The 25,002-nt window shown below is 37.7% G+C and overlaps 1 protein-coding gene across 4 annotated transcripts in view; it reads right to left on the bottom strand.

Annotated features, from left to right (window-relative positions):
- Positions 1 to 66: 66 nt before the first annotated feature.
- The window catches only part of ncam1a (neural cell adhesion molecule 1a), a 226,591-nt gene continuing 201,655 nt past the window's right edge, over positions 67 to 25,002 (bottom strand). For 2 of the 4 annotated variants that reach the window (XM_066708392.1, XM_066708401.1), the window contains 6 exons: positions 19,577 to 19,701; positions 19,020 to 19,200; positions 10,599 to 10,806; positions 9,849 to 9,965; positions 7,640 to 8,317; positions 67 to 3,789 (listed from right to left, as the gene is read on the bottom strand). In XM_066708392.1, coding sequence (XP_066564489.1) covers positions 3,669 to 3,789; positions 7,640 to 8,317; positions 9,849 to 9,965; positions 10,599 to 10,806; positions 19,020 to 19,200; positions 19,577 to 19,701 — 1,430 coding nt within the window. In that variant the 3' untranslated portion in view covers positions 67 to 3,668. The remainder of the gene's footprint in view (positions 3,790 to 7,639; positions 8,318 to 9,848; positions 9,966 to 10,598; positions 10,807 to 19,019; positions 19,201 to 19,576; positions 19,702 to 25,002) is intronic. The other 2 variants (XM_066708409.1, XM_066708418.1) reach the window with 1 other exon arrangement.

Genomic DNA, 25,002 nt, shown 5'->3' with positions numbered 1-25,002 from the left:
AAAAACTAATTTGCTGCAAACATCACAAGTATTCAGTGCATGAAAAGAACTTTAGACAACAGAATACAACTTTTTTTTGTAACTTTTATTGAACACAAGTATTTCTGACAGAATGCAAAGTCAAAATTTTTCGGTTAGTACTCAGTATTTACACCAGTGACAGTGGAAAGAAAGGTGGTACCAATGTTTCACTCAGTAAAAAGTTGTATACAAGATAGAAGGCCCCAAAAGCAGGGAATGCTGGGTAGGAATGACAATGGAGGTTTCTGGGGAACAAGACATGGTCCTCTTAAAGGGACGAGGCACCTGTCCTTTTCTGTTGATTTATACATTAAAAAAAGATTTTTATGACTAATTGTTAGAATAACATTTGGCTTGCCATTATAAGAAGTTTAGCTTTTTTGTTTCCTTTTTAATTCATTGACTTCAATTTTGTTTCTGAACAAATTGTTTCATGGCACGACACGTTAGTTCAAAGGCATATGTAAAGTCACAAAAACTTGGTCCCATATTAACGGCAGTTGAACAAAAAATGTGAAAGCACAAAACAACATCCAGCTTTTATGAATAGAAAAAAAAATGAAGTGTGTGTGTACATTCATATATGTAGTATATAAGTATGTACACATACACACACACAAACACATACATATATATATATGTATATATATATGTATATTTCTGCATTACTAGGCATGGCATGGAAACATATAAAAAGAAATAATGTCAGAAGAGCTTGCCACTTCCGTCCATTTTCATACTGCTGCCAAGCACAAGTGCTTGATACCTCATTTATAAGAAAGTACATGAAAGACCACAGCAGGAGCACCCAGAAAAGACTGACCAACAACATGAGCCTGAAGTGGTTCTGCTTTTTCTCTAATATGAAATACCTTGTCCCTACATGAAAAAGATCTTAATCCAGTCTGAGGTGGACCATGCTTGTGCACTTATTCCAGCACAAATCTTAATTTCTTAGATGCTGTGCTATAATTCCTAATTCTGCAGCACCCCAGGGGGATATGATTCATGTAGCCGCCAGACAATCAATTCAGACAGAGAAAGTTAAATAGAGTAACTAGAGCAGCTCACCAGTCTGCCTGGTGGTGTAACTCAGAGATGCTCCGAGTGTCTTTCAGCTCAGGCCTACGGATGTACTTTACACCGGAGGCTTCTGAAAATGATGTCAACTTCCAAGCCAGTCGAGAATGATCACTCTAGACCTCGGAAATATGTTGTGCTGCATGAAGGCTCGCAAAAAATCTTCCACCCGCGCTATGCGTAGGCATTAAGCATCAAGCATCAAGCCCCTTAAAATGAAAAGAACAAGCACAGTAGTCAATTACCTCCATTTTCACCCCCAGAGCCTAGTATATGCAAAAAACACATTGAGCAAAATGACAAGACCAGTATTTTCACAGTTTGAACTTACAAACTAGAGACACCATCAGTTATCGTTACCTTGACTGCACACACAGACACTGAAGTGAAAAAGGCCCCAAGAGTGGTCAGTGTACCAGGAAGTTGGGCTGCAGTCTTGAACCATCAGTCTCTGCATTACAGGCAAACACTGAAGAAAGTGGATTGCATGCCATAATAAGAACATTTCTGAAGGCATTTTTTGTTGTTGTTTCCCCCTTTTTATTGTTTTCGTTGTCATTGTTTCTTTAGGAACAAATTTTCTTTTTTTTTCTGTACTATTTGCTAAACCTTTCACAACCAAACTATGCAGTTTTTTTTTTTTTTTACTTTTTTTTTAAATACTATGACAAAGAACACATTTTATTCACACTAGGATATTCACGCATTCACAGTGCACAAGCTTGCAGTTCAAAGAATGGGAAAAAAAAGTTTTCAGAGGTGTACTGTACAAAAAAGGGCTGGTCTATGATTTAGACTTTGCAATGCAAAATCCACACCAGAGTATTATGATTTAAATAATTAATTCCTTCAGGTATTTTTATTTTCATATGTATAAAAAGGCAAATAAAACAACAAAAAACAACAGACTTTTTTTCAGATCACATCTTTAGATACACAATTGCAGATAAAAAGCTGAAAAAATCTGGACACTTACGCAAGTCTACGATGGGCACTGATTTTTGTTTTATATATACTGTACTTTAAAAAAATAATGTGAAATTAATAAAACAAAAAACAATAACAACAACAACAACAACAAAAAAACTAAAATCAACAATGATTTATTGTGACCCTTATGGTAAACCTTCGGTTGTGTCAGGGTTTGCGTGCGATTCGCTGAAATGTTTAAAGCCCGTCTTGGTGTTGGATTCTACCTGCATCTTACTGACAGCAAGGCTACTGTCATTAACAGTAACTGAGCCCAATACCTTGAAGGTGTCACTGCACCAATACTGTGCTTTATTACAGCACTGTGGTAGAACAAGATGCATTCACTCCTCTATTCCCTATTCCTTTTCATCTGATCATCTATTTTATGCCCCCCCAACCCAACCAAAGCTGTTGCCTCAGTCTCTCCTAGATATTTGAGTTGGGTTAAATTACATACATACTCCATTTTATCCAGCCCTTTGCTTTCACTAGTTGCTTTTAAAGAACAGGCAAAATGTATCACCTTAGACACGAAACGGAGAGATGGACAACGTTTTGCCACATCTGTCAAAATGCAGCCAAATTGACTTATCTTCATTTATTGAAGTGACTTTAGTGTTTTTTTTTATTCTGTAAACTCTAAATTCTAACTCCCGCACATTCACTCCTTTCTTCTTTATGAGCTCAGTACAGAATAACTAGTCTTTGTTTTGTTTGTTGTTAACATAAGAACAAGCATGGTGTTTCATACATGGGAGAAAGCAGAGAAGAAAACAGTGTAAACATAATATTTGAGAAAGAAAAAAAAAAGAAAAGAAAAATCCCTTTGCAAAGCAAGCATGCTAATGATCTATGCTATAATACTAACCCCAGAAACATAACAATACAAAAATAGTCAAATAAAAGGCAGTTACTTTTACACAATTTTTAAACACGAGAAAAAAGGTTAAAAGAAATGTACCCAAAACCCATAAACATTGGAAAGAAAAATTGGCAAATATGAAGTTATGAAATAATGAATACTGTAAAAGTTGTGTATGTTTGTGTCTAATTTTATTCAATCCTTCATATTTTGATCATTACAAATAAAAAATGAGTATTCGGATGAAAGTGACGGACTTTGAGCACAACACAAAAGCATTGTTCCTCTATAACGCTGAATTTTGCCATACTTATACGTATCTAACCCATCTACTGTTGTGAGATACTGATTTATGTGAAAGACTGTCAACCCAATGCTGAACTTTCTTTAAGCAAAGATCCTATAGAAAGCACTGCTGAGAATGAATTCAATCATTTTCAGTGCCCTTCAGCCATGTGGCACAGGTTGTGAAGCGCGGGTCTTCAGTATTGTATTTCCTGTTTAAAATAATGCTGTGATGAGTGGCAAAACAAAACAAAACAAAACAAAGAACAGAACAAAATTGCAAGTGCACAAGATCTGATTCCCTTCTACAAATCCACAAACAGGAGAACACATTTTTTGTTCTGAAAATAATAAAAGACACTGAAGAAAGAAATCTTTTTTAATTTTTTGTTTGATGCTCATGTGAAATTCTGTAGGTCTGTGACTGTGTTTTTGCCGGGTTGCTCGATCATGCTTTGCTCTCGTTGGCGTTTGTTTGCGTGGCTTCGTTGGGGACCGTCTTCACTTCCGACGGAGTTTTCTTCACATCAGTTTCATCGGGTTTACTTTTATCATCTACTGGGATCTTCCTGTTGGAGACAAATATAACAGTCAACAACTTGTAGTATCTTATTGGTGGTGAAATTCCCTTTGCCTTACAAAACCATAAAAATGACTTTATCCTTACACTATTGTTCGGGGTCAAGAAAAAATAGTTTTCGAGTTTTTTTGTTTGTTTTTTAAAGCATTATTTTGTTAATTGAGCATATAGTCTTAACATTTACTTCTCTCAAACATGAGAACTAATTTTAGCCTGACAGAAAGTGTAAATGCATAAATGTATACAGGTTACAAGAAATCTGAAACAATGAAATTACTTTGCATAGAATATGCCAACATCTATTAAAGGAACTCTCTCACAAATGCTGAAAATCTCTTCAGGAATGCTGAAAATAGATTCATTTAAGTGCTTTCATCAATAATTGTTTGTAAATGTATCTGTATTTACACACGTCTTGTTTTTAATATTGTACAGTGCTCTGGGATGCCTTGGTAGGATGAGTGCTATATAATAATACACTATTGTGTTGCTGCTCTCCTTCACAAAGAGAAAATGGGATGTATGAAACCTCAGCATGAGCAATTGAAGGAAGATGGGAAGGTGGTACAGTGGTTTTCATAACACAGGATGCATGATACACATAATCGAGACCTCAACAAAATGATAAAATAGTGAAAGAGGAGTACGAGAAAAGAGTTCCACCTGCTATCCATTGCAATGGCACGCTCGTTCTTTATACCTCTCTGTCAGCCGACACGGCACAGCGCAGTCCTGACATATTGCACACATCGGATGGAATACTTCTGATTGATGAGGTCTAATGGCTGTGTGGCGTCTTATTTACAGCGGCATCTCCCTTGGGAGCAGGAGGCCCTCACTACCTCTTCTCATAGAACACGAGAGAACATAGTGGCTGGATCCCTGACCCCCTACCACATATGGGCAGCAATAAGGCTCACAGCCAACAAACACACCTGTTCTGGTACAGTTGTCCTAATCTCAGTATATCCAGTTTGTCTGGGTAGATTTCAACAGACGTGGTCTAATAAAGTCCTGCCTCCCGCACAGTTGATCTAGGTTGGTTCTGAGTGCAGTGACATCATACCGGCTCTAATGGGGAGCATTCCAGCAAAGGGGAGGGGTTAAATACATCAATGAAACTTCTGGCCCTGCTCCTCACAGCTTGTTTTTCTGCCTATGTTTCACCAGTCTAAACTGCTCGCAGATATGAAAGAGGAGGCAGGGAAAAAACGTGTCACAAAACTTTCCTCGTCAGACAGTTCGTTTGCTGGGCTTTGCTGGTGTTTGGAGGGGATCTTGTGCCTCTTGTTTGAATTTCTCTGTGCACACAACTGATCTGCTGTAATTACCAGTGTGATCTTCCCTCGATCATGTTGTCAGACCCTTTTCATTATCCTAATTTTGCCTAAGCCAGCCTCACGGCACTCTCGCACAAGTAAGGTTGCACGCATCAAAATGCTGCTTCTGTGCATTTGATCAGAGAGACAGAAAAAACATGGTGATCACAGAGAAGCACTTTTTCTTCTTCCCTATAGTCACACATTTCAGCCTAATAACAACAAAAAAGACGCTGCACTATGCTACATTACTGGCTGAAAAAAGAAGAAGCCTCCTTATATTTTTTATTCAGCTTCATGAAAAGCTATTGTACATAATAACTGACACATGATATAATTCTCCTTTGGGAAGGCCTATCATACAAGGATGTGTTGGCAGAAAAAATGGGCAACAAAAGGATGAGGAGGACAGGGGGTTTGTTTCTGCTGGTATATGAATTAAGGGGAAAGTACAAAGTGTTAGAGATCACTCTCCGCACGAGAATGTGAAGACATGCCAGACTACTTCAGGGATGAAGTGACGCCAAAACAATGAACTGCAGAAGACATGAAACTGCCACGGAATCCATTTGTGCCAGAGGAAAGACAAGGACACAATACATCTTTAGTCAATATTTAAATTACATTTTTGTATCATCATTTCTTTCTCAATGAAAACTTAAATAAAAAAAAAGATGAAGAAAAGCCGAAATTGAGCCCATCCGTTTTGGCTGCAGTAATTCAGAGCTCTTCAGTGCAACAAAGCGATTGGTGCCAGGAAATTGTTCTTAAACATTTTAATTTGCCTTGGCATTTACGAATGGCTAACTAAACAGCTTGCAAATGAGCTGAGGCTTTTGTCAGACTATTTTAAAACTTGTTCCTCATAGTGATGTGTGGTTTATTAGGTGAATCTCCCAGTCTCTTTTTTTTTCATTCAGTATTTTCATGAAACCTCACTTTCTTAAAATCTGATTTTATTTCTGGCACAATAAGCAACAGGGGGCAACATTATCAATTGTAGAAAGCTACCCAATGGCAAAACTATACTATTAAGCTATTATAAGGTGCCCAGAAAGCTGCATATTTTCTTCTTCTGTATGTTATCCCGGGAACACCCACAGTGCTTCTTCTCATTTATATCTGAATGTCAATGAAATGTAATTACAATTTTCTACATGCAAACAAACAAAAAAAAAAAAAAATAATAATAATAATTCAAAAAAAAAAAAAAAAAAAAAATATATATATATATATATATTATTCCTTGCCTTCAGAAAGGCTCTGTGATTGATGTGCAGCTCGTTTTGTTTCAGGGACTGGAGGGGGGTGGTAAGTGTGTGTGTGTGTGTGTGTGTGTGTGTGTGTGTGTGTTAAGATGGATGATCCTTAAATCCATCAAGACTGTAAATCTTTAACACAGTCTTAGTCAGAACTGTCACGTTCTTCTCTTTCTCTGCCAGCAAGCTCTGTAGCCAATGCCTTTTTGCCAAGGAACATTAATAGCATTACACTATCAGCCACTGAAATCTGGTCACATTCAGTGCCGAGTTTGTTTTCTCTTTTTGTTCATTCTGGCAGTGCCAACTTTACATCGTCAGACAGAGTAGATGATTTAATTCATCAAGCATGGATGTGGGTGAGGTAATTCCCTTTATAATGTTCCCTATCAGACTCGGGGCTGTATTAACATCTGTGATAAGATTTCAGAAATCCATTAGATGCTTCTTAGAGAACATTACAGTTGAAAGGATTTGTGATGCCCTGATTTCATGTTTACTGACGCTGAGAAAATATTTATCCATTTTGTTTTAAGTACAAAAATACTAAACAGCAAGGCCCGCTTCCAGGCTCACCAACTACCCAGATCTCTGTTCTATGATAACCAACATGTCTCAACATAACTTTGTTTATTATACTCTAGCAATTCACATATGTAAAATACAACAAATACCCATCGTAAGAGACCCATTGTAATGACAAAAATCATTAAAATTGCAGCTGGTCTGCAAAACCATTACAGAAATGAGGTGTTAAAACAGCTGCCCGTATTTAGCTGGATCAAGACACCTATCAAATGCATCTTGTGTTTTTCAAACAATCACACTAGAAAAATCACTGACAGCACTATCCTTATCTGAACTGCCCCACAGCTGATTCAAACATCATTTGTAATATAGCCTCAGAGAACGTATTCCAGCCAGCCCTTTGCTTCTTGGCTGAACGCAAGCGTAGAAGAGAAAGAAACAGAAACCCTACCCTGAGTGTTCAGTGTTTGGTTATTAGTACTAGCGAGAATAGATACTGTTAGTGTGTTTGCCAAGCTGGCTTAATAAAGAGTGAGAGATTCCCTTTAGGCTGGTGACTGGTTTACATGCTAAAGCAGTGACATTAGTGGAAGAAGGAGGTGCATTCACACACAGAAGAACACAGGACAAACAAAGACATGACACAAGGCAGGAAAAATAAATAAAATCAAATTAAACAAAAGACGCCACACACAAAACAGTTGACACAAAACAAGTCTAAAAGAAGCCATACTCGTCCTTGGCTGTAGCAGGCGGTACAGTGGAATCTGCAGGGGGCGCAGCAAGCTCAGGAGTCTGCTTGCCAGCCACAGTGGTAAGAGGAGCAGAGCCCAAAGCATCGAATACATCCTTTGCAAGATCAATGTCTGAGGTCTTGAAGGGTCCGCCGTCAATTTGAAAGTCCTGGTTGGCCATGCTGTCCGAGACAGCCGGGCTCTTCGGGCTAGTGGGGTTTTTGACAGCTTCAGTGGGGCTCTTGACCTCGTTCTCTTCGGGTTTGGGTTTTGGAGGCTCAGTGGCCGGGGGAGGGCTGGTGGGTTGGGTGGCAGTAGGGGCAGAGGGGGCATGGGCCTTGCTCGAAGCTTTAGGAGCCTCCATGGCACTAGCGGTCGGGGGGGCTGGCGTGTTAGTGGCAGTGGGGCCATCGCTAAGATCGACCAGAGGGGCATCCTTGGGGGCGGCATCGGAGGCTGCGGCAGGGGGTGCGGTGGCGGCTGCTTTGGGGGTGCTCGCCTGCTGGACAGGGGCAGGTTTGGGGTCTGAGGCTGGCGCGGTTGTACTGGAAGTGAGGGTGGTGGTTTCACTAGTGGGGCTATTTTGGGCAGTGGCGAAGGTTTCAGTGATAGTGTCAGAGTTAGTAGCAACAGAAGGGAGCATGTCCTCCACAGTAGCTGTGGTGTCTGCGGGGTGCCTGTGAGGATAGGAGTAGAAGAGAAAAAAAGACAATATAGCAGCAAGTGACAGAGAGAAATAAAAGTGGGGGAGGAAGGGCAAGGAACAGACATACATAGTGAGTGAGTGCAACATGCAGTTGTTAAGCACGGAAACAAGATCTAAAGCCCAAAGAGGTTAGCCAATGAAATTTTGGTGATGCCTCTGGAAAACAAAAATCAGTTGCAAAGGTAGAGCAAAGGAAGCATTCCGCTTAGGTCAAGGAAGCAGGAAAATACAGGGTTAACACTGCAGCCGTAGCAAACTGCTTAAGCAAACCATGCATTTTGTTTTTTAATGCAAATGTGGCAAATCTTTCTAAAATAGGAGCTGGATTATTTAATTATTGGTAAAGCAATTGGTGGCCGAAATTATAATTTATAATTACTCAATGTTCCAAATCTTCACCACAATGAAAATAACAGAAATCGTTTGCTAGTGGCATTAAGGCTTAAGGCCTTGCTTATTTTCCTCCTCTCTTCTTTAATGCCAGGTTTAATGTCTTGAGAAAAAGTACAGAGTCTCAATAACACTTCAAGCTCTTAAAACTGCAATTCTAATAATTGGACTTTTTGACATGTAGAGACAACAAAATGCATTTCCTGAGATGTGTTGTCATAACGCTCTCGAAGCTCGATGGCAGCTGCTGTCTTTTCTGTAAGAGAGGTTAGGAGTGCTCTGATGTATCCTGCCAATTAATACACAGAGGACACTGCTTTTTGGATTCCTGTACCTGCTAAAGCTGTTATCTTCTTTGATAAGTCGCTCTGAGTTAAGACATTGATGGCTATGTAGATAAAGGATGAGGCCGAGAGAGAGTGATGACAATGCAGCAGAATCATCAAGAACCACGAGCCACAAAACAACAACACAAAAGTGACTGCTAATGCCAAAGCACTTTACTCAACCACATCAGGCTTAAGTCAAGTTGGTTTGCCGTTATCTCGGCTTTCGTAAGTCAGTGCAAGTTTTATTAACGACCATTATTGCTTTTTGCTATTTCTCTTATTAGCAACTTTCAAATTTTGCCATTTCTTGGTGTCTGGTGATAGCACATCACCATTTATCTAGTATCATTGAACATTAAGGAGGCTGAACAACAACAAATAAAGGAGCAATAGCAATAGATTAAGCATTCAAAATGGATTCTTGATTTGACCACACATTGGTTGTTGTCCTTTTCCTCCTCATACCTTCCACATAAAAGCAGCCCTTAAATGCAAATAAGGAGCCTCTTAAGTCTGCATGTCATACTACTGCAAACATAACCTACATCATATGGCTTAGGAAACATTAACCTTGTATTCTCCTGCAAGAGCACAGGAAAAAGATCCTGAAAACAATCCTCAGGCATCCAAGTATGTCAACGCACTATTCAAAATGCTAAGCAAGAGAAACCGATGAGATGCCTTGAAACTTCTTCCCCGGGTCTTCTGTCCTGCAGCGTGTGTAAAGGGCTGCCAGTGGGAGGTGCTGCAATGTAAATGAGGAAGAGGAGGTGGGGTGCTTACTCAGGCTCAGTCAAGGGGGTGGTCTCGTTAGGTTCTGTCTGGCCCCCTCCATCGTGGTTGGGGGTCCGCTCTTCCTCCGTTCTCACCTCCACAATGGGCTCCTTAGACTCGTCTTTCCTGCGAGGCCATCAGGAGCAAGGTCACAGAACAACCGTTTCATAAGCCTATCAGATACAAGCTACAAGCTGTGGGCAACCCCTCCCCTTCCATCAAAAAATGTATACAATATAAGTGTGAGCAACATGCAACACATGGCTAGTGATTAGGCAATTAGTCTCATCTAGCCTGATTGCAATCAGTTTCTATTCACTTCCTCTAACATTCCTCTGATGCAATAACAGTATGCATTTAGGCAAAAGTAGAAGGCCTGGCAATGGTCTCGGTCTCCACATCTATGTTTGTGGTGCGGTCTGGAAAGAAAAAGGATCTGACAAGATATGTGTATGTCTAATCCATACACGTGTGATTCGTAGAAGGTCGATAGGTCTTAAGGGTGTTTCCTATTGTATAAGATATGTTATTATGCGCAGTTTGAGCTCAGCTTCGCTGTCCTCTTGCCCAATCTGCACAGGATGACATTTATAATAGTAGATACAATATGATAAACCCTTCACACAACCTATTAATTTACATAATAGTCCAGACAGGATTATGTGATAGCAAAGAGCTTTCTCCTGTGATAATATTGCTGTAAGAGTATAAACAGCAAGTCTGTGCAAAAATGATGGCAAACTTCAGGGCTATACTCACGAAAAAGCAGCCTTTCCTTCCTCGATGTCCTTGCTCTTGGCCCCGGGTCCTGACTTGCCGCAAAAGTTGACTGCGATGCACATGAGCAGGCCACACTTGTTCAGGAAGTAGCAGGTGATGTCCACGGCGACCAAAAGGATGACAAACACCACGATCAGGATCCCCACAATAGCTCCCGTGCTCAGGCCGGATTCGCTGACCACTGAATCTTTGGGGCAAAGACAGAGACAGGAGATAACTGAGCAGAGTTTAACTGAGTACAGCAGCAATGCATTTTCCTCACATCGTCCATAATAAGCTGATATCAGAATGGCCTCAGTTTGTTGAATAATCTTTCACAGTCAAAGAAGGCATGCTCCTTTAGAAAATATACTGCAACGGATCTAAAATAAACCTGAAACAAACTGAAGCTTGGCAAGGTGATCCAAACTAATAGGACATCATTTTAATATTTCACTATGATAGATCTGAATTTCTTATACAGAGAGTATCTGTAACCAACATTTTATTAGAATAGTCATTATTCCAGCTCAGCCTCTCCTTTAGTCTGATATTTGCATTTACCTTTTCTCTCTCCTAATACCAGGGTACCTGTCTTTGAGACTGAAAGCTGACCTTACAAATGTTCTAGCCTCACTGCAGAGTATTTACTTTATTTTAAAGTTCTAATAAGAAAGCAAAAATAGATAAACATATCCACACACCAATAGCAGGGGTTGTGTTTTCCACAGTAAGAAACCACAATATACTTACCAGGAATTAAAAACTAAATGACTACTCATGTATTATGCTCATGATACTATTCTAAAGTGATGCTACATGCATTTGCATTTACACAAACAAATGCATACTCAGATACAAGCAAATACAGCTAATTAGTACTATTACAGAATAAACAGTAGTTGGAAAACAACCACTCATGATTTAGTAACACACACAGTTAAATGAAGATAATTGTTGGAATCAAAGTCACTAGTTACACATGTTGAACACAAACAGCAATCAAGAAGACTTTCTTCTTAGCACTGTCACTATCCAGCAGTCTGTGTATTTAAAGCAACTGGTTCACAGACTATCTAATTTGTTTCACATGCTTGGAAAATGAGTGTTTAACTCAGGTCAAGTGAAGTTAGAATTTGAGAAAAGGTAATTATATTTCAAACTCAGAAATTGTTCAGCAGTGTATACTTTGACAAATGCTGACTGTTAAAAGGCTCTGTGTGTGGTAAACTGCAATGGTTGCAATTCCTTTGAGTTTATATAAAACACAACACCTTCAAACTAGCTCATCATTGTGTAAATTTGGCTGTCACACTTGTATATTCTGGATAAACATTGTTTTAAATGCACATGACTGTTGTAAGTAATGTTTAACTCAGAGTGGGGACATTCACTTCCAGATATCTCCAGTTTAAATTAAAGTCTGAAAATGGGGTTGAAATAAAATGACTTAATGCTTAAAAAGCTTAGTCTATATTAGAAAACAAACAAACAAACATACAAAAATTGACATCCAGGTCAAACCCATGTCCTTTTTTATTATTCTTTATTTTCTTGTAATGTTATTTTAACAATCTAGGTTGTTAAATTTCTTCATGATTTTATTGTTGTTTGTTTTTCACTTTTCAAATATACAAATGGAATCTTTTCATTTTCGGGATCACACACATGCATGTCTTGGTTACTGAGTAACTGTTACCCACAAGTTCTCTTCACCGGAACTCTTCCAGCTAGAGAAAGTTTGGAAGAGGAAAGATATTCAGGGACTCAGAACTAGAACCTCTTCCCACACTTTAAAAAACATGACACATTGACTTGAAGGTGTATATTAGACATCCCTTAAAAAAGCATATCAAATCCACAGCAAAATAACTTTACATAAGAATAAAAAAATAAAGGTACAGAAAGGAATTACTGGCCAGTTTGTAGTTGTCTTGTTGAATAGTTTCTGACTGAAGCAGCCCGCATTCATGTAAAGCGTACTTTAGCTCAATGAAGCTGATTTTAATCTTAGTTCCCAACCCTTTCAGAAACACAACCTCTCTGATTGCAGTCCTTGAGAAGAGTGGTTAGTAAATACAGTCATGCAGAAAAGCAAGAGGTGCCACAAGCACTCCCTCTTGTGGAACTGAAATACAGACTCACTTCAGTCCTCACCTGAACACTCTTAAGAAGTTCAAATAAAGCTAAAGGGTGTGCAAATTAATAAAATCTGACATCTGTTACCTCACACTTATTATGAAAACCCCTATGCACAGTCCATTTGTGTTGCAGATAACAGTTTTAATGAAACTAGAACTCTCTGAAGCAGAATCACCTTAAAGGTTTCCCTTTACAGGAGTAGACGTACAAGCTGTCCTAGCAAATTGGTTTATTTATGAGGAAACTGTTATCTCCCGCTTTAGCTAGATTCCAGTTTCCCCATTCCCAACTAAAGTTGCATAGCCTATATGCCATAAGATGTATTCATTTAATCTGCTGAAAAGTAGAAATAACTCTTCACCTTACTGAGTGGATCTGAGCCTTTATATTTCTCTTCCTTTGCAAACAGTTTTTAATACTATTTGAACCTCTAGTACGAACCATTTCTATTTTATTTAATTGTATTGTACAGACTACATCTGGGCCATTTTGTTTTCTAGTCATAGGATACAAATGATAGGTAATGTACAGACTATGCTATTATAATTACATTATATGCTGCCCATATACATATAGGTATTTATGCATTCACTAGTAAAGTATTCAGCTAATCTGCAAGAATGGCTGCTATTAGTCAAATAGTAGCTAATTAGTAATAGTTTCTCCATTTATTTTAATTTTTTTCCTTTGTGTTTTTGCAAAGGTCTGAACAACATTAAAGTAGGCCAAGAGCTCATCATTAATATTAATGGACATAATCGAGCATACCTCCATACAGTGTACACCTTGGGACACAACTGCTTTAGTAAATTAAAAAAAAAAAAGAAAAAGGAAAAAAGGCTTTTACAGACATAAATCATGCATGCAGTTAGTCTGACAACTTTATGGAAGCATCTCAGGGACAAGACATTGTCTAAAAAACAAGAGAGTCCGATCCACTAGCCCTTTCAGAAACCAAATGACAAATCTTTCAGAGGGGTCATTAATTCAGGCATCAATAGATTTTGTTCCTGCCAGGAGTCAAATACTCATCTATTGCCAACATCACTACATTGTTGATCAGTAACTTCCTGGACATTTTTGCCAGCACACTCTGTACAGTGCAGAGAAGTGGATGCATAGTAAAAGTCAATGAACAATCACATTGCATATGCTTCAGACTGATTTATAGTTGTAGGTCGACTTTATTAAACGAATGGCCACCTTCCAAAGTTATTAAATTTCTCAGACCTAACGGACTTCTTACAAACAAGTCTTTAACATTAAAAAAAACTGAGAAGACACTAAAATACTGGCAATACATTTTTTGTATCTTTTTATTTACTATTGTGTCTGAACCTTTTTCCCTTGAAGCACCATTTCTTAAAAAATATATCTCATCATGATACAAATATTTCTGCCTCGTTCCTCAAGGCGTGGTCTACAGTCATGAACAAGTCGTACTTGCAAACTCTTTCTTCGAGATGGGATAAGGAGATAACTAATAACTGTTTCAGATGATTAAATCAGTGATATTCCAGCTGATATTAAATGCATATCAGCAAAAACAAAGAGCATACACATGTTCTATCAATGCAATGCCAAACAATTCAGTGGTTTTGAAAATGTGTAAAGTTTACATTCCTGTAAACCTGTACACTGTAAAGAGTGTGCACTTGATAGCACATGACTGTAGATAAACAGGAGCACACTTTTTTAACATTTGTTCAGGGATTACATTAATTATTGGTCACTGCACACAAATAAGAAATCAAACAATGACGTTGGCACATGATTTCAAAGAATTCCAGGTAAATCCCATCATTACCTGTAAGTATTAATTGAAAAAGTGTGAAAAAAATTAAAACTTGCGGAAAAACCTTCACTCAAGCTTTGGTCTAAATAGTTGATTTTTTCCACCATTCAGACCCAGGCAATTTGTCACACCTATTGTTTTCCAGACACTAACCTCAAGCTTTAGACTATTTATTCACTGCCTCAATGAAAGGCTTCCACAAATCACAACACGCAATTGTAAAATCTCTTAAAGACGTAAAGTAATACAAATGAGCATGATTACATGGTTAAACTTTCTAACTTAGCAATTTCTATGGGTTTAAGTTCTCTGCCAAATTAATATAGTGCTATTACCTCCATCTCAAAGGTTTATGTGGGAACCTACAACATTTTTATACAGTTTTGGGCGATGGAACCACTTTATGAAGCTTGATTGACCATATACCCCAACTCAAATAAAATGGCAACACAAAACAAATTCTATTTAAGCAATATGTATTCATATGTGTATATATTTATATGGTTTAACCCAATACATTTAGTGCATTAGAATTAAGCCAGTTAAACTTCTGAAATATAAAAAAACCCATAAAAATGAAGAAAAATTACTTCGTTATTAACTTCCCCTGTACATATATTTGCCGCATAAAATAATACCTTTAATTATTATCAAACAAACACTCATTGATAGCAAAAAAAAAGCTGTTTTATTCTGTCTGCTAGCTACCTTAAATTGAACAAATGAAATCTAAATAATTATATACATGTTCCATGAAAAAAAAAAAAAACTCAATTTCAATAGAGGAATAGTTTTCATCAGCACTATTCCTTCTCAGGCAGATTTTTGCTTGTGTTTTGTCATGTAAACAGAGCAGGTGTGGTGCCTCTCACTCTAAAACAACTTTCATGACAACAGAAGTATGACAAATCAGTGGACCGAATACAACAAAGCGATGATGCAATAGGGACTTGAAAAGCATCCACTCTTGTAAACACTCCTATACCTATATATTCGCATTAGCCTGTGTGTGTGTGTTTATGTGTTGATAAATGCATTACTATTTTAGACTGAAACATACACTGCCATTGCATGGCATTTTCTAACATGTTACATGTGAAGTGGTGCTTCAACCCATTCGTTACATCAGATGAGGATAAACTCCTGGTTGTTTTGTTTTGTTGAGAAAAACTCTTGCTCTTGAGCTCTCTTCTGTTTGTCTAATTAAGTAACAATATAAAAAAAAGCTTTTTAATAACAGAAGTACCAAATAACTCCCTCCCCTCCCCACTCCCCTCCTCCTCAACACTAAGCTGATATTTTGCTTGTTTTTCTGCACAAGGATCAGAAGGCATACAAAACAGCCAGCCTTGATATGAAATGGCAGGCCTCTCTCTCCTTCCCTGAGACAAAGTCTATGAGATCAAGAGCACAGTCAGTAAGGAGAAGACCAGAGAGACCACAGTGTAAGTCACCGAAGAGCAGCCTAAGGTTGCTGATGTCACAGATAAACAAAATGGTGCACAGAACAGAAATCATTCCCAGAGAGAACAGTAATCAGACAGTGAGAAATTTGTAACAGAGTAAGGAAAAAAATAAAGTGCAAAAAAAAGAAGAATAAAAAGTGCATATGATAATGTGATGGTCCATAGGTGTCCAAGATCACATATGAAAACAGACAGGGAAAGGGAGATAAGGGGAGAGGGAGAGAGGGGAAAAAGAGAGAGAGAGAGAGAGAGAGAGAGAGAGAGAGGGGGGGAGAGAGAGAAAAAGAGAAAGATAGAAAAATAGGTCATAAATACAGAAACTTAAGATTGGAAGGTAAATTGAAATAAATTAAAAGAAAACAAAATCCACACAAGTTAGATAGAAGTTGTTTTTTCTTAAGGAAAAGACAAAGGAAATCAAAGTAAAAGAGCCACAGCAAGTAGGAAGCTCAGCAGATGACACTGGGGCAGCACAGCAGGCCAAAGGTCAAAGTGTGGAGGTCATGAAAAGGTGAAGATGCTGATTTATACATGTAGAGGAATTGGTAGACACCGGACAGTGAAACAGTAAGTATACAAGGACAACTTTCCTGATAGGGATAGGGACTTGCTTTTCCAAAAAAGGTGGTTTGCACAAAGACAATTTAATGTGAAACTTAATTTCAGAGGGATTCCTTTGAATCTAGGATAAATTAAAACCCAATTTAGGAAGGATAAATATAGCAAAAGTATCTGGCATCTTCAGTTTCACTTTGACCATGTGTCAATATATTTCATATTGAATTATCCCAAAGAGGAAATGTTGTCCTGGCAACACAAAGACAGAAAGTAACAAACAAATAAAAAGGTGACCACATGTAGACAATGACCATGTTCTAATGATTCAGTGTATTATTTTGTGTTATTGCAAACTGTGCTTCAAGTTAATTGGCAAGGTTTTAAAGATGAAGACCTGTAACAGCTTAAAAAGAGTCAACCTTAGCTTGGGAGATTTGGAATGTGAAACATTGTGTCTGGAAATGCATCGGTGGACAACAGCACACCACCAACGTACTGTTTTGAAAAACATTGCACATTTTCATAAAGCATGAACACCACTGAGGTCTGTACTTACCTTAATTTAAAAGCTTTAAGAAAATGTTGCAGTATCTTACAAAAAACAGAACAAAATGCAAAAAAAAAAAAAGACTTATTGCAACAGCAGGGATTTCTTGTTGCAACCGGGTCTCCAAAAAACAAAAACTCAATCCACTTAAGACTGGCTGTCATGTGGACCACATTGTGTCAGTGTTACCAGACACATCTAGTTGGCTTACTCAGTTTACAGTTTTATTTACGTGTATTGTGAAGCCTAATGACATTGGTTGAACTCGGGAATTCAGGTGTGAACGGAAGTTGAAAACTCCCTCCGTCTGCACCTGGTCCAGTGATAATCCAAATCGAGTTGCTATCCAAAGCTCCCATTGCTATGTGGTAGGTTTCACCCAAGCATAACAAGCAGCAAGTCCCTGTGCCATGCGTCAACTGCTGCCTGTTACATTTCACTCAGTTAAGCATTAACAGATTAATCCTGTTGAAGCATCACCATGCAAGATCAAAGGGCTGCATCCCCAGTGAGAACCAAAGAATAATCTCCTTCACGCGATTTAGGAAGAGCAATAATGAACAGGGGGTAGTGGAAAGGACCTTAGAAACCAAATGATCCCCGCCACTGTCTTTAAAGTATCAAGCCTTATATGAGTGATATAATCTTCTTTCCAAAACATTGTTAACATTACAACTCATAAAAAAGAACATTAATCTCACTGCCATAAAAAGAGAACAGGTTTTATTTATTTTTCTGCTTTTTTTCAGACCCACTAAAGCACTGACTCGACTAACAGAACTTATAATATCCAATATCCGCAGGCTAATCTTTCTTGAAATTTCTTTGTACAATATCTTAGAACAATTCAACATATTGCTTGAACTTGATTCTTCAAAATACCTTTCTGTATAACCCTATTATGATTCTTACAAACTGAGGTATAGTAAATTCAACTGCAACAATAGTATTGAAGTCAAATGTGTATCAGAACCAGTGCGAAGAAAGACCCTATAAAAATCCACAAATGTTTGCAAAAAGTCAGAGACAGAGAGAGAGAGATAGAGAGAGAGAGAGAGAGGAGAGGTAAACAGAAAGCCCTTTTTAAATTCAGTGGGGAGGCAGCCCAGACAAGTGTGAGAATGCAAACGGTTCTGAAAGGAGCACTGTCAATTGAGCACGGGCAAATGTGACACTTTGAAACAGGGAGTGTATGTGTTTGTTGGGAAGGGGGCGGGGGGTGGAGGGATTACCATAAAACATCCCATAATAACAAATGAATTAGCTGTAAAACACAAGCCAGGCTTCACCAGTTGTTTTTGCAAGGAAATTACTCATTCACACTTAGTCCTGCTAATTCTCCTGTTACTCTAATGAGGCTTAGGTGTGACGAGACCCATAGGGAGAGCTGCAGTGCGATGGCTGCCTAAACTGCAGTCTTCGTCCTATTCTGTTTTTGCCTTCTTTACATAGAAATGTCACTCAGGCTATTTTGTTGTTGTTGTTTTCTGTTTTGTTTCTCCTTCATCTGCTTGTATGACGCTCCTAGGCATTCAGATTTGATTCTACCCTTCTGGCTCTGCTGTAGGCTTTAAACTGTGTTTACACTAATTGCAGCTGTTGGGTTCTACAGGGCCTTGGGGAAGCAGCGGAGACTGAAATGGCTGAATGGGAAATATTGGCATAACAAAGCCCAAAAAAAGGCAAGTAGCAATATAGAGCTGAAACACTCTACAGGGTCAGCTACGGGGGGGTGACAATGATTGTGCAAATACGATGCTCGATTAAAAGCACAAGGAAAGCCCCCTCAGAGGGCTGCTTTCATGGACGACTACATGATCCGGATTGATGGGAGCAGGGGGCAGGGAAGGGGCTGGATACAGCGGCCTGGCATGTCAAGTGGCAGTGTGCCTTTGTAAGCAGTGCTCGGGTACCTGGGATGGCGGTCGGCTCGGGGGAGGTGGTGAAGGCGTAGATGCCGGGCTGTGATTTTCCTTGCTGGTTCTCGGCCACCACGTACACCTCGTACTCCGTGTTCCAGTCCAGGCCGCTGAGGATGGCGTAGTCACTGTCAGCTGGTAGTCTGATCTCTGGCTTCCACTCAGATACTTGTTTCTGGAAAAACGCAGGTCTACAGCTTAGAGTTCTCGCTCTGTCGCATGTCCTCTCTCAATACCCCTTTTAAGAGTTAAATCAATTAAAGGCTGACGCTTCCATTTGCGTCACTTTTATTCAACAGCCATTAAAAAAAATATGCATAAATCGTAGATATTTTCTGCCATGACATTCATAAATGTTTACATCCCAGAGATAAACACATAAGTTCCACAGGATTTCAATGAATGAGTTTCACAGTCATTAGCTCTTCAGATATCCTTCTGGAATAAAAAATGCAGCTGTTTGTGGACACAGCATTAGGAATATAAAAAAGATCTGCATGTGAAATTTTGTGTATCAAATACCTTTGTTGCAAGACCCTGCAAATACTCACCGCCTTGTATCTCACTAAATAGTGTCTGATGGGAGATCCACCGTCATCCTGCTTGATCCAGTTGACTTTCAGGATGTTTCCTGTGTCCACCAGCTTGCCTTCCAGTTTAGGAGGGCTGGGTTCCCCTGGAAGGAACACATCAATGAGCCGTTATTTACAATGGACAGTCCTGCGCCAGTGTCTGAAGCTCAGAACAACAGGACAACCCTCCCAGAGCCTCTGAATGCGGCATTTGCATTGACCCCATATGTCCAGTAACTGGATACCCAGAGAAACATGTATTTTATTTTACGCTTTTAGATTTCTCTGCACTTTTAAAGGTTGTTTAAAGTTCTTCCACCTCTTTCTTCTAATGATTTTTCAAAATGATTATTCATATTATGGTCAGTTTACTTCAAAGCTGTGTATGTACAGCTATTAAAAACTTCTGACTGCCGTAAATCTTAAATCAACGATCTTCCCTGCATAACTTCAAACGTATTATTTAAACTTTATATTAAACTTCTCATGGTTATTTTAATGTATATATTTCTGCTATTATTATTATTATTATTATTATTATTATTATTGCATTTTGATTTCTCCCATAGTCAAACTACCATTGAGGTATTCAAATATATAATTAGAAAACGAAAAACTTTGGGAGGCATTTATAAAATAATAATAATCAACCCCCGCTTCCTTCACAAAAAAAAAAAAATCATTACAATAGGTTGAACAATAAGTACTTCTAACAACTGAGAAATTGAGGAGCGGTAGGCGAGAGGTATGTGGATCGGTGCACTGTCCCTCTGGGAGCCTTCATTCGAAACTCCAGCAGCCTAACAACAAGACACATGGCCAACTTAATTAACTTCAGCACACTGGTTGGACGTGTTACCCGATTACATTTAATTACTGTATCAGAGGTAAGGAGAACGGTGAGCATGTAAGTTGCACAATTAAAACGTTTATAGCCGAGTCAAGAATTAGCATAATAATTAAGCTCTCCTGGAGTGTCTAATTCCTGTCTCTTTCAACCATTACATTGTGACGCCTACAAGTGGACTTTCCGTCACCAGGATTCACTGAAGTATACAGAGCCACGGTATCAATTCAGACTTAATTCAGATCTGATGCTTGTAAAATAACTTCTCTGATTAATCAGCAAGTCGTACGCACTAGCTACATAAAATTAAGGAATGATTTATTCTTCATTTTGACACCTGACCTAGTCTCTGTGCTATCAGTGTGAGCATGTGTGTTTCAATAAATTATTAAATCACTCCTGTTTTATTCAGTATAGCGCCTTTCACAAGAATGTCACAGAGTGCTTCACAGAATATATAGCATAATATAGCATAGTCATTAATACAAAGTAAACCATTGGACACAATGACAGACTGTTGTAGGAGAAGATAAATCTCGGGGGAACATGGCTTAAGGCCCAGACCTAATGGTTGCCTCTAGGCACTGTAACATGAACAGGCAGTGTGGGATGGTCTATCTGCCAACTGGGGGGTGCCTCGGGTTTCCTAAATTGCAGTGGTCCAAGGCATATCTTTTCTTCATGTGCTTGCTTTCTCATGCAGTTTGTACAGTACCTATGCATATCACCCAATGCTTCTTGTGATAAAAATGAAATGTGTGATAAATATTAATTCAATGAATGTATTCCTCCTCCTACTGAAAGAGATAAAATCTACACTGATACTTTTATGTAAATATTTCCTTGTTCTTCTATCAAATAATATACCTCTAATATTTAAATAATTCACACCACACTAATGAATACATACAAACCAACCAAAATTATTAGATTGCCTAGCTATTTGTTTGTAAATGTTTTATGCATTTGCTTTTCAAGAAAATCTTTGATAACATATTCTTTGATACATTGAACTCCATTTGATCCTAAGCTTTGTCATAATAATTATAATAATTATAATTTTGTATTATTAATATGAGTTATACGCTGAAAATTAAATAAAAAGAGTTAGTGGCAAAGAAATCAAATATTAAAAAGGTGACTGAATATTTTTTTAGTCCAGGCATGAACATCATTCCCATAGTTAGGTGAAGGTTTCTCAGATGCTAAGAGGGAAAAAAGCAATTAGGGTTATACACAAATGAGAAACACTAACAAAAACACATGCTCTAACATGCAACACTGTAATTATTCAATATGTAATGAGGTTGGCATTGTTTTGTGCTCTACGTAATTAATAGAGCTTTGGTTTGTTTTGATATAATTTGCTGAGTCCCATTTACACTGGATGTTTTTGACTCTAGTAATTAAACCTGTAAGGTATCTTGAAGTAATACATCAAGAGCCTTTTAAATTACCACTAAGCAGATGGAGGACCAATCTGAACATTATCTGTTGCACTCTCACTAGAAGTCATATTTTCTGTAATGCAGTCTATATATATTTAAAGTGTGAAGAGGCTCTCTGTCACGAAATAAGTCACCTTGAGAATCCTTTCAAAAAGTGCTTTTAATACCTACTTTGGAATGCCTACAATGATAAATCAAATCAGAACAAAACTTTGTCATTGTTTTTAATGGATGGCTCAAGTTGATATATCAGTGGACTGGATTTGTAATGATTGAATCGCTTGCTAAATGGTTTTGAAAAAATAATTAACACTCCTTTATCTGAAACATGGTTGATCATCTTTAATCACAGTATTTTATAAAGCAGTCGCCATGGATTCCTGGTACCAGTACATACTGATCTATAATCTGTCTGGTTTCCTGTTTCTTCTTTCCAAATTCTAGGTATTGTTTATCGCTGAAGTAAAGGTAAAAGTCACAAATAAATGAGACTCCAGTCTGATCAAGGCTACATGCTATCCAATCAGTATCCAGACATCAGTACATCAGTGAATAATATACACACAAGGTGAGGAGGAGGTACATTTGCAAGACAAAACACAAAATAAAATGGACATGCACAAAGACGCAGACTTTTCAGTTGGGTCAGAGCTGGAAAGGCCTCAAGAAGAAGAAGAAGAAGAAGAAGAAGAAGAAAAGAGGAACACAAGAACTCTAACTTGCATGCATGCAATAATGTTTGGCGGGAACCATTGTTAGTTTGTTTGGAACAGTGGTCAGGAACTCTGTATTATCTCGCCTCTTCATTAAAAATCACAAAAAAGATAATCAAAACTGAAATAAAAAAAACTAATTTAAAATCTAATAAAATGTACACAAAAAGTGCAATGCTTTCTGGGAGGTCAGTGGCTTCACAAGGTTTGTCAGTCACTTTTGTTTGGAGGATGCAAAAATGTAAGAGGTGCTTAAAAAGTGATTTCTAAGAGGGTTAGGTGTTAATGATGAATTGTGACGCACAAAAATGGATTCTGACCCCTACCCCCCCAAAAAAAAAGATACAAATAAATGTATTGTTTAGTTCAACCATTTGCTTTGTATGCAAGGTAATTTAAATAATTTATTTTACTCTCTTCCAAACACTTAAAGGTTCAGTTACTTACTACATGCATCCTGCATTTATATTATGTAAAACTGCAGCAGTGGAGCAGTGAAGAATCACTCCTTTAAGCATGTGTAAGCAAACATAAAATGTGGAGCAGCAGTAAAACGGTAAGTGCAGCACTGTTTTCCCTAAATAGCAGCCAATTTGCTATTTCATTAATTTACATTGTACAAATCGGAGACCATATCAAGCACAATTAGCACCGCAGGGAACACACATGTCTTTGCATCTCGCATTAGTCATCAACAGATATAGCACTATTTTAAACTATACTCAGTTTACAGAGAGAAGTTTAAATCAAAACTATCCTTTGGTCAATTTTTCACATACACATACATTACACTGCCAAGTCAAATTTCCATATTCAGACATGGCATTTTATGAAGAGGGATTTGAAGTATTTGTTTTCAGCAAAACAAGCGAAATGGCTGATCTTAATTTCAATTTTATGTTTTTTGAGATTTTGATCTAAAAAAATAAAAAAATAAATATATATATATAGATATAAAGATGTTTTTACCTAATAGTTTATACATCCAATGATTTTCCAACTAAGTCAAGGAAAGTAAAAAAAAAAAGAAAAAAAAAAGAATGGTTTTGTGAAGTGTGTTCTCAAGTGAAAAATTAAAAGGATTATTATATACTAAGGCTTGAACTGTTAAAAATAATATTTTCTCTATGTGAATCGGACCGATCAGAACAAAGAGTTTACCTTCTGTTCACCAGCGTGGACGACATCATCAGCACCATGCAAGCCACATGACAAAGTCACATGATACGCACGCACATGATTGGTTGAAAGGAAAGTGGAGGAGGTCACATGGAAAATACAAAAAATTTAAAAAATGATGTAAACATGGGCGAGGAGAAAATAACGAGAGTTAAAGACCAAATTATACAAAAACGGAACAGAACAAAACAGAACGAAAAACTAAACCCACAACATAAAAATTAAACACATTGAGTACATATGAAACAACAGGGACACTGAAACAGTATTTCCTCTGGCTGAAACTGATAAGAATATCAAACTGTTACAAACATGTTTTTGTTACACAGCACAAAAAAAGCACAGGTGACACAAGCTTTAACATCGTATTTAGTTAGAGTGATTAAAACAAGCGCACCAAGGAAGGCTCAATGAAAATGACAGAGGAAACTCTGCAGTATTCAAAAATACTGTTTGAATGTAACCCACTTCCAAAAATATCACATGCACAGATACCTCAACATGGCATGTAAGAAAAACCCTTACTGTGTAAAGAAATACAGTCCATACTCTGAAGAAAGACATATATGGATGAATTAATCTGATTTAACAAAAAAAAAATGTTTAAAAATGTTTTAAATGTATAATGTGTGTATATAAATGTAAGAGCCCATTACAGTTTTTAGTCTTTGAATGCAACAGTTGCATAAAGCCATCTTTCATTAAACTTCCTTGAAAAATCTGAGAAACTCAGAAACTCAATCAAATTGCAAGAAAAGCTATAACCAAGACTGTATGCAACATTGAGCAATTCTTAAGCATCTATTGTGTTTACAGATAATAAATACAGCCCACAAAGGAATGTATTTTGCTTTCTACATGCCATGTTTGTAACAAACTGGAAAATAAATATATCATACTTACTCCATTTTCACTGTAAGAAAAAAACATTACATATTTGTATATACTCGCCTATGTACAGAATATACCCAAATATGAGGTTTTGGAACTATGACGACCAAGAACTACACATGTAGTAAGCATCACAATACATATGACATGAAACAACACAGTACACTGAAAGTTATGCATACATACAGGGGTTTGTTACTCATGTTCCGTAACTGAAGTATCATAGTTCCAAAGACCTTTACAAACAATTTGTAATCGAGCATATATGTATATATACATATACACTCACCTAAAGGATTATTAGGAACACCATACTAATACTGTGTT

The sequence above is a fragment of the Amia ocellicauda genome, chromosome 1 (genome assembly GCF_036373705.1).
Source record: "Amia ocellicauda isolate fAmiCal2 chromosome 1, fAmiCal2.hap1, whole genome shotgun sequence".
NCBI classification, from domain to species: Eukaryota; Metazoa; Chordata; class Actinopteri; order Amiiformes; family Amiidae; genus Amia; species Amia ocellicauda.
Note: the sequence above shows the minus strand (reverse complement) of the source record. Positions and strands in the feature narration are given on the sequence as shown.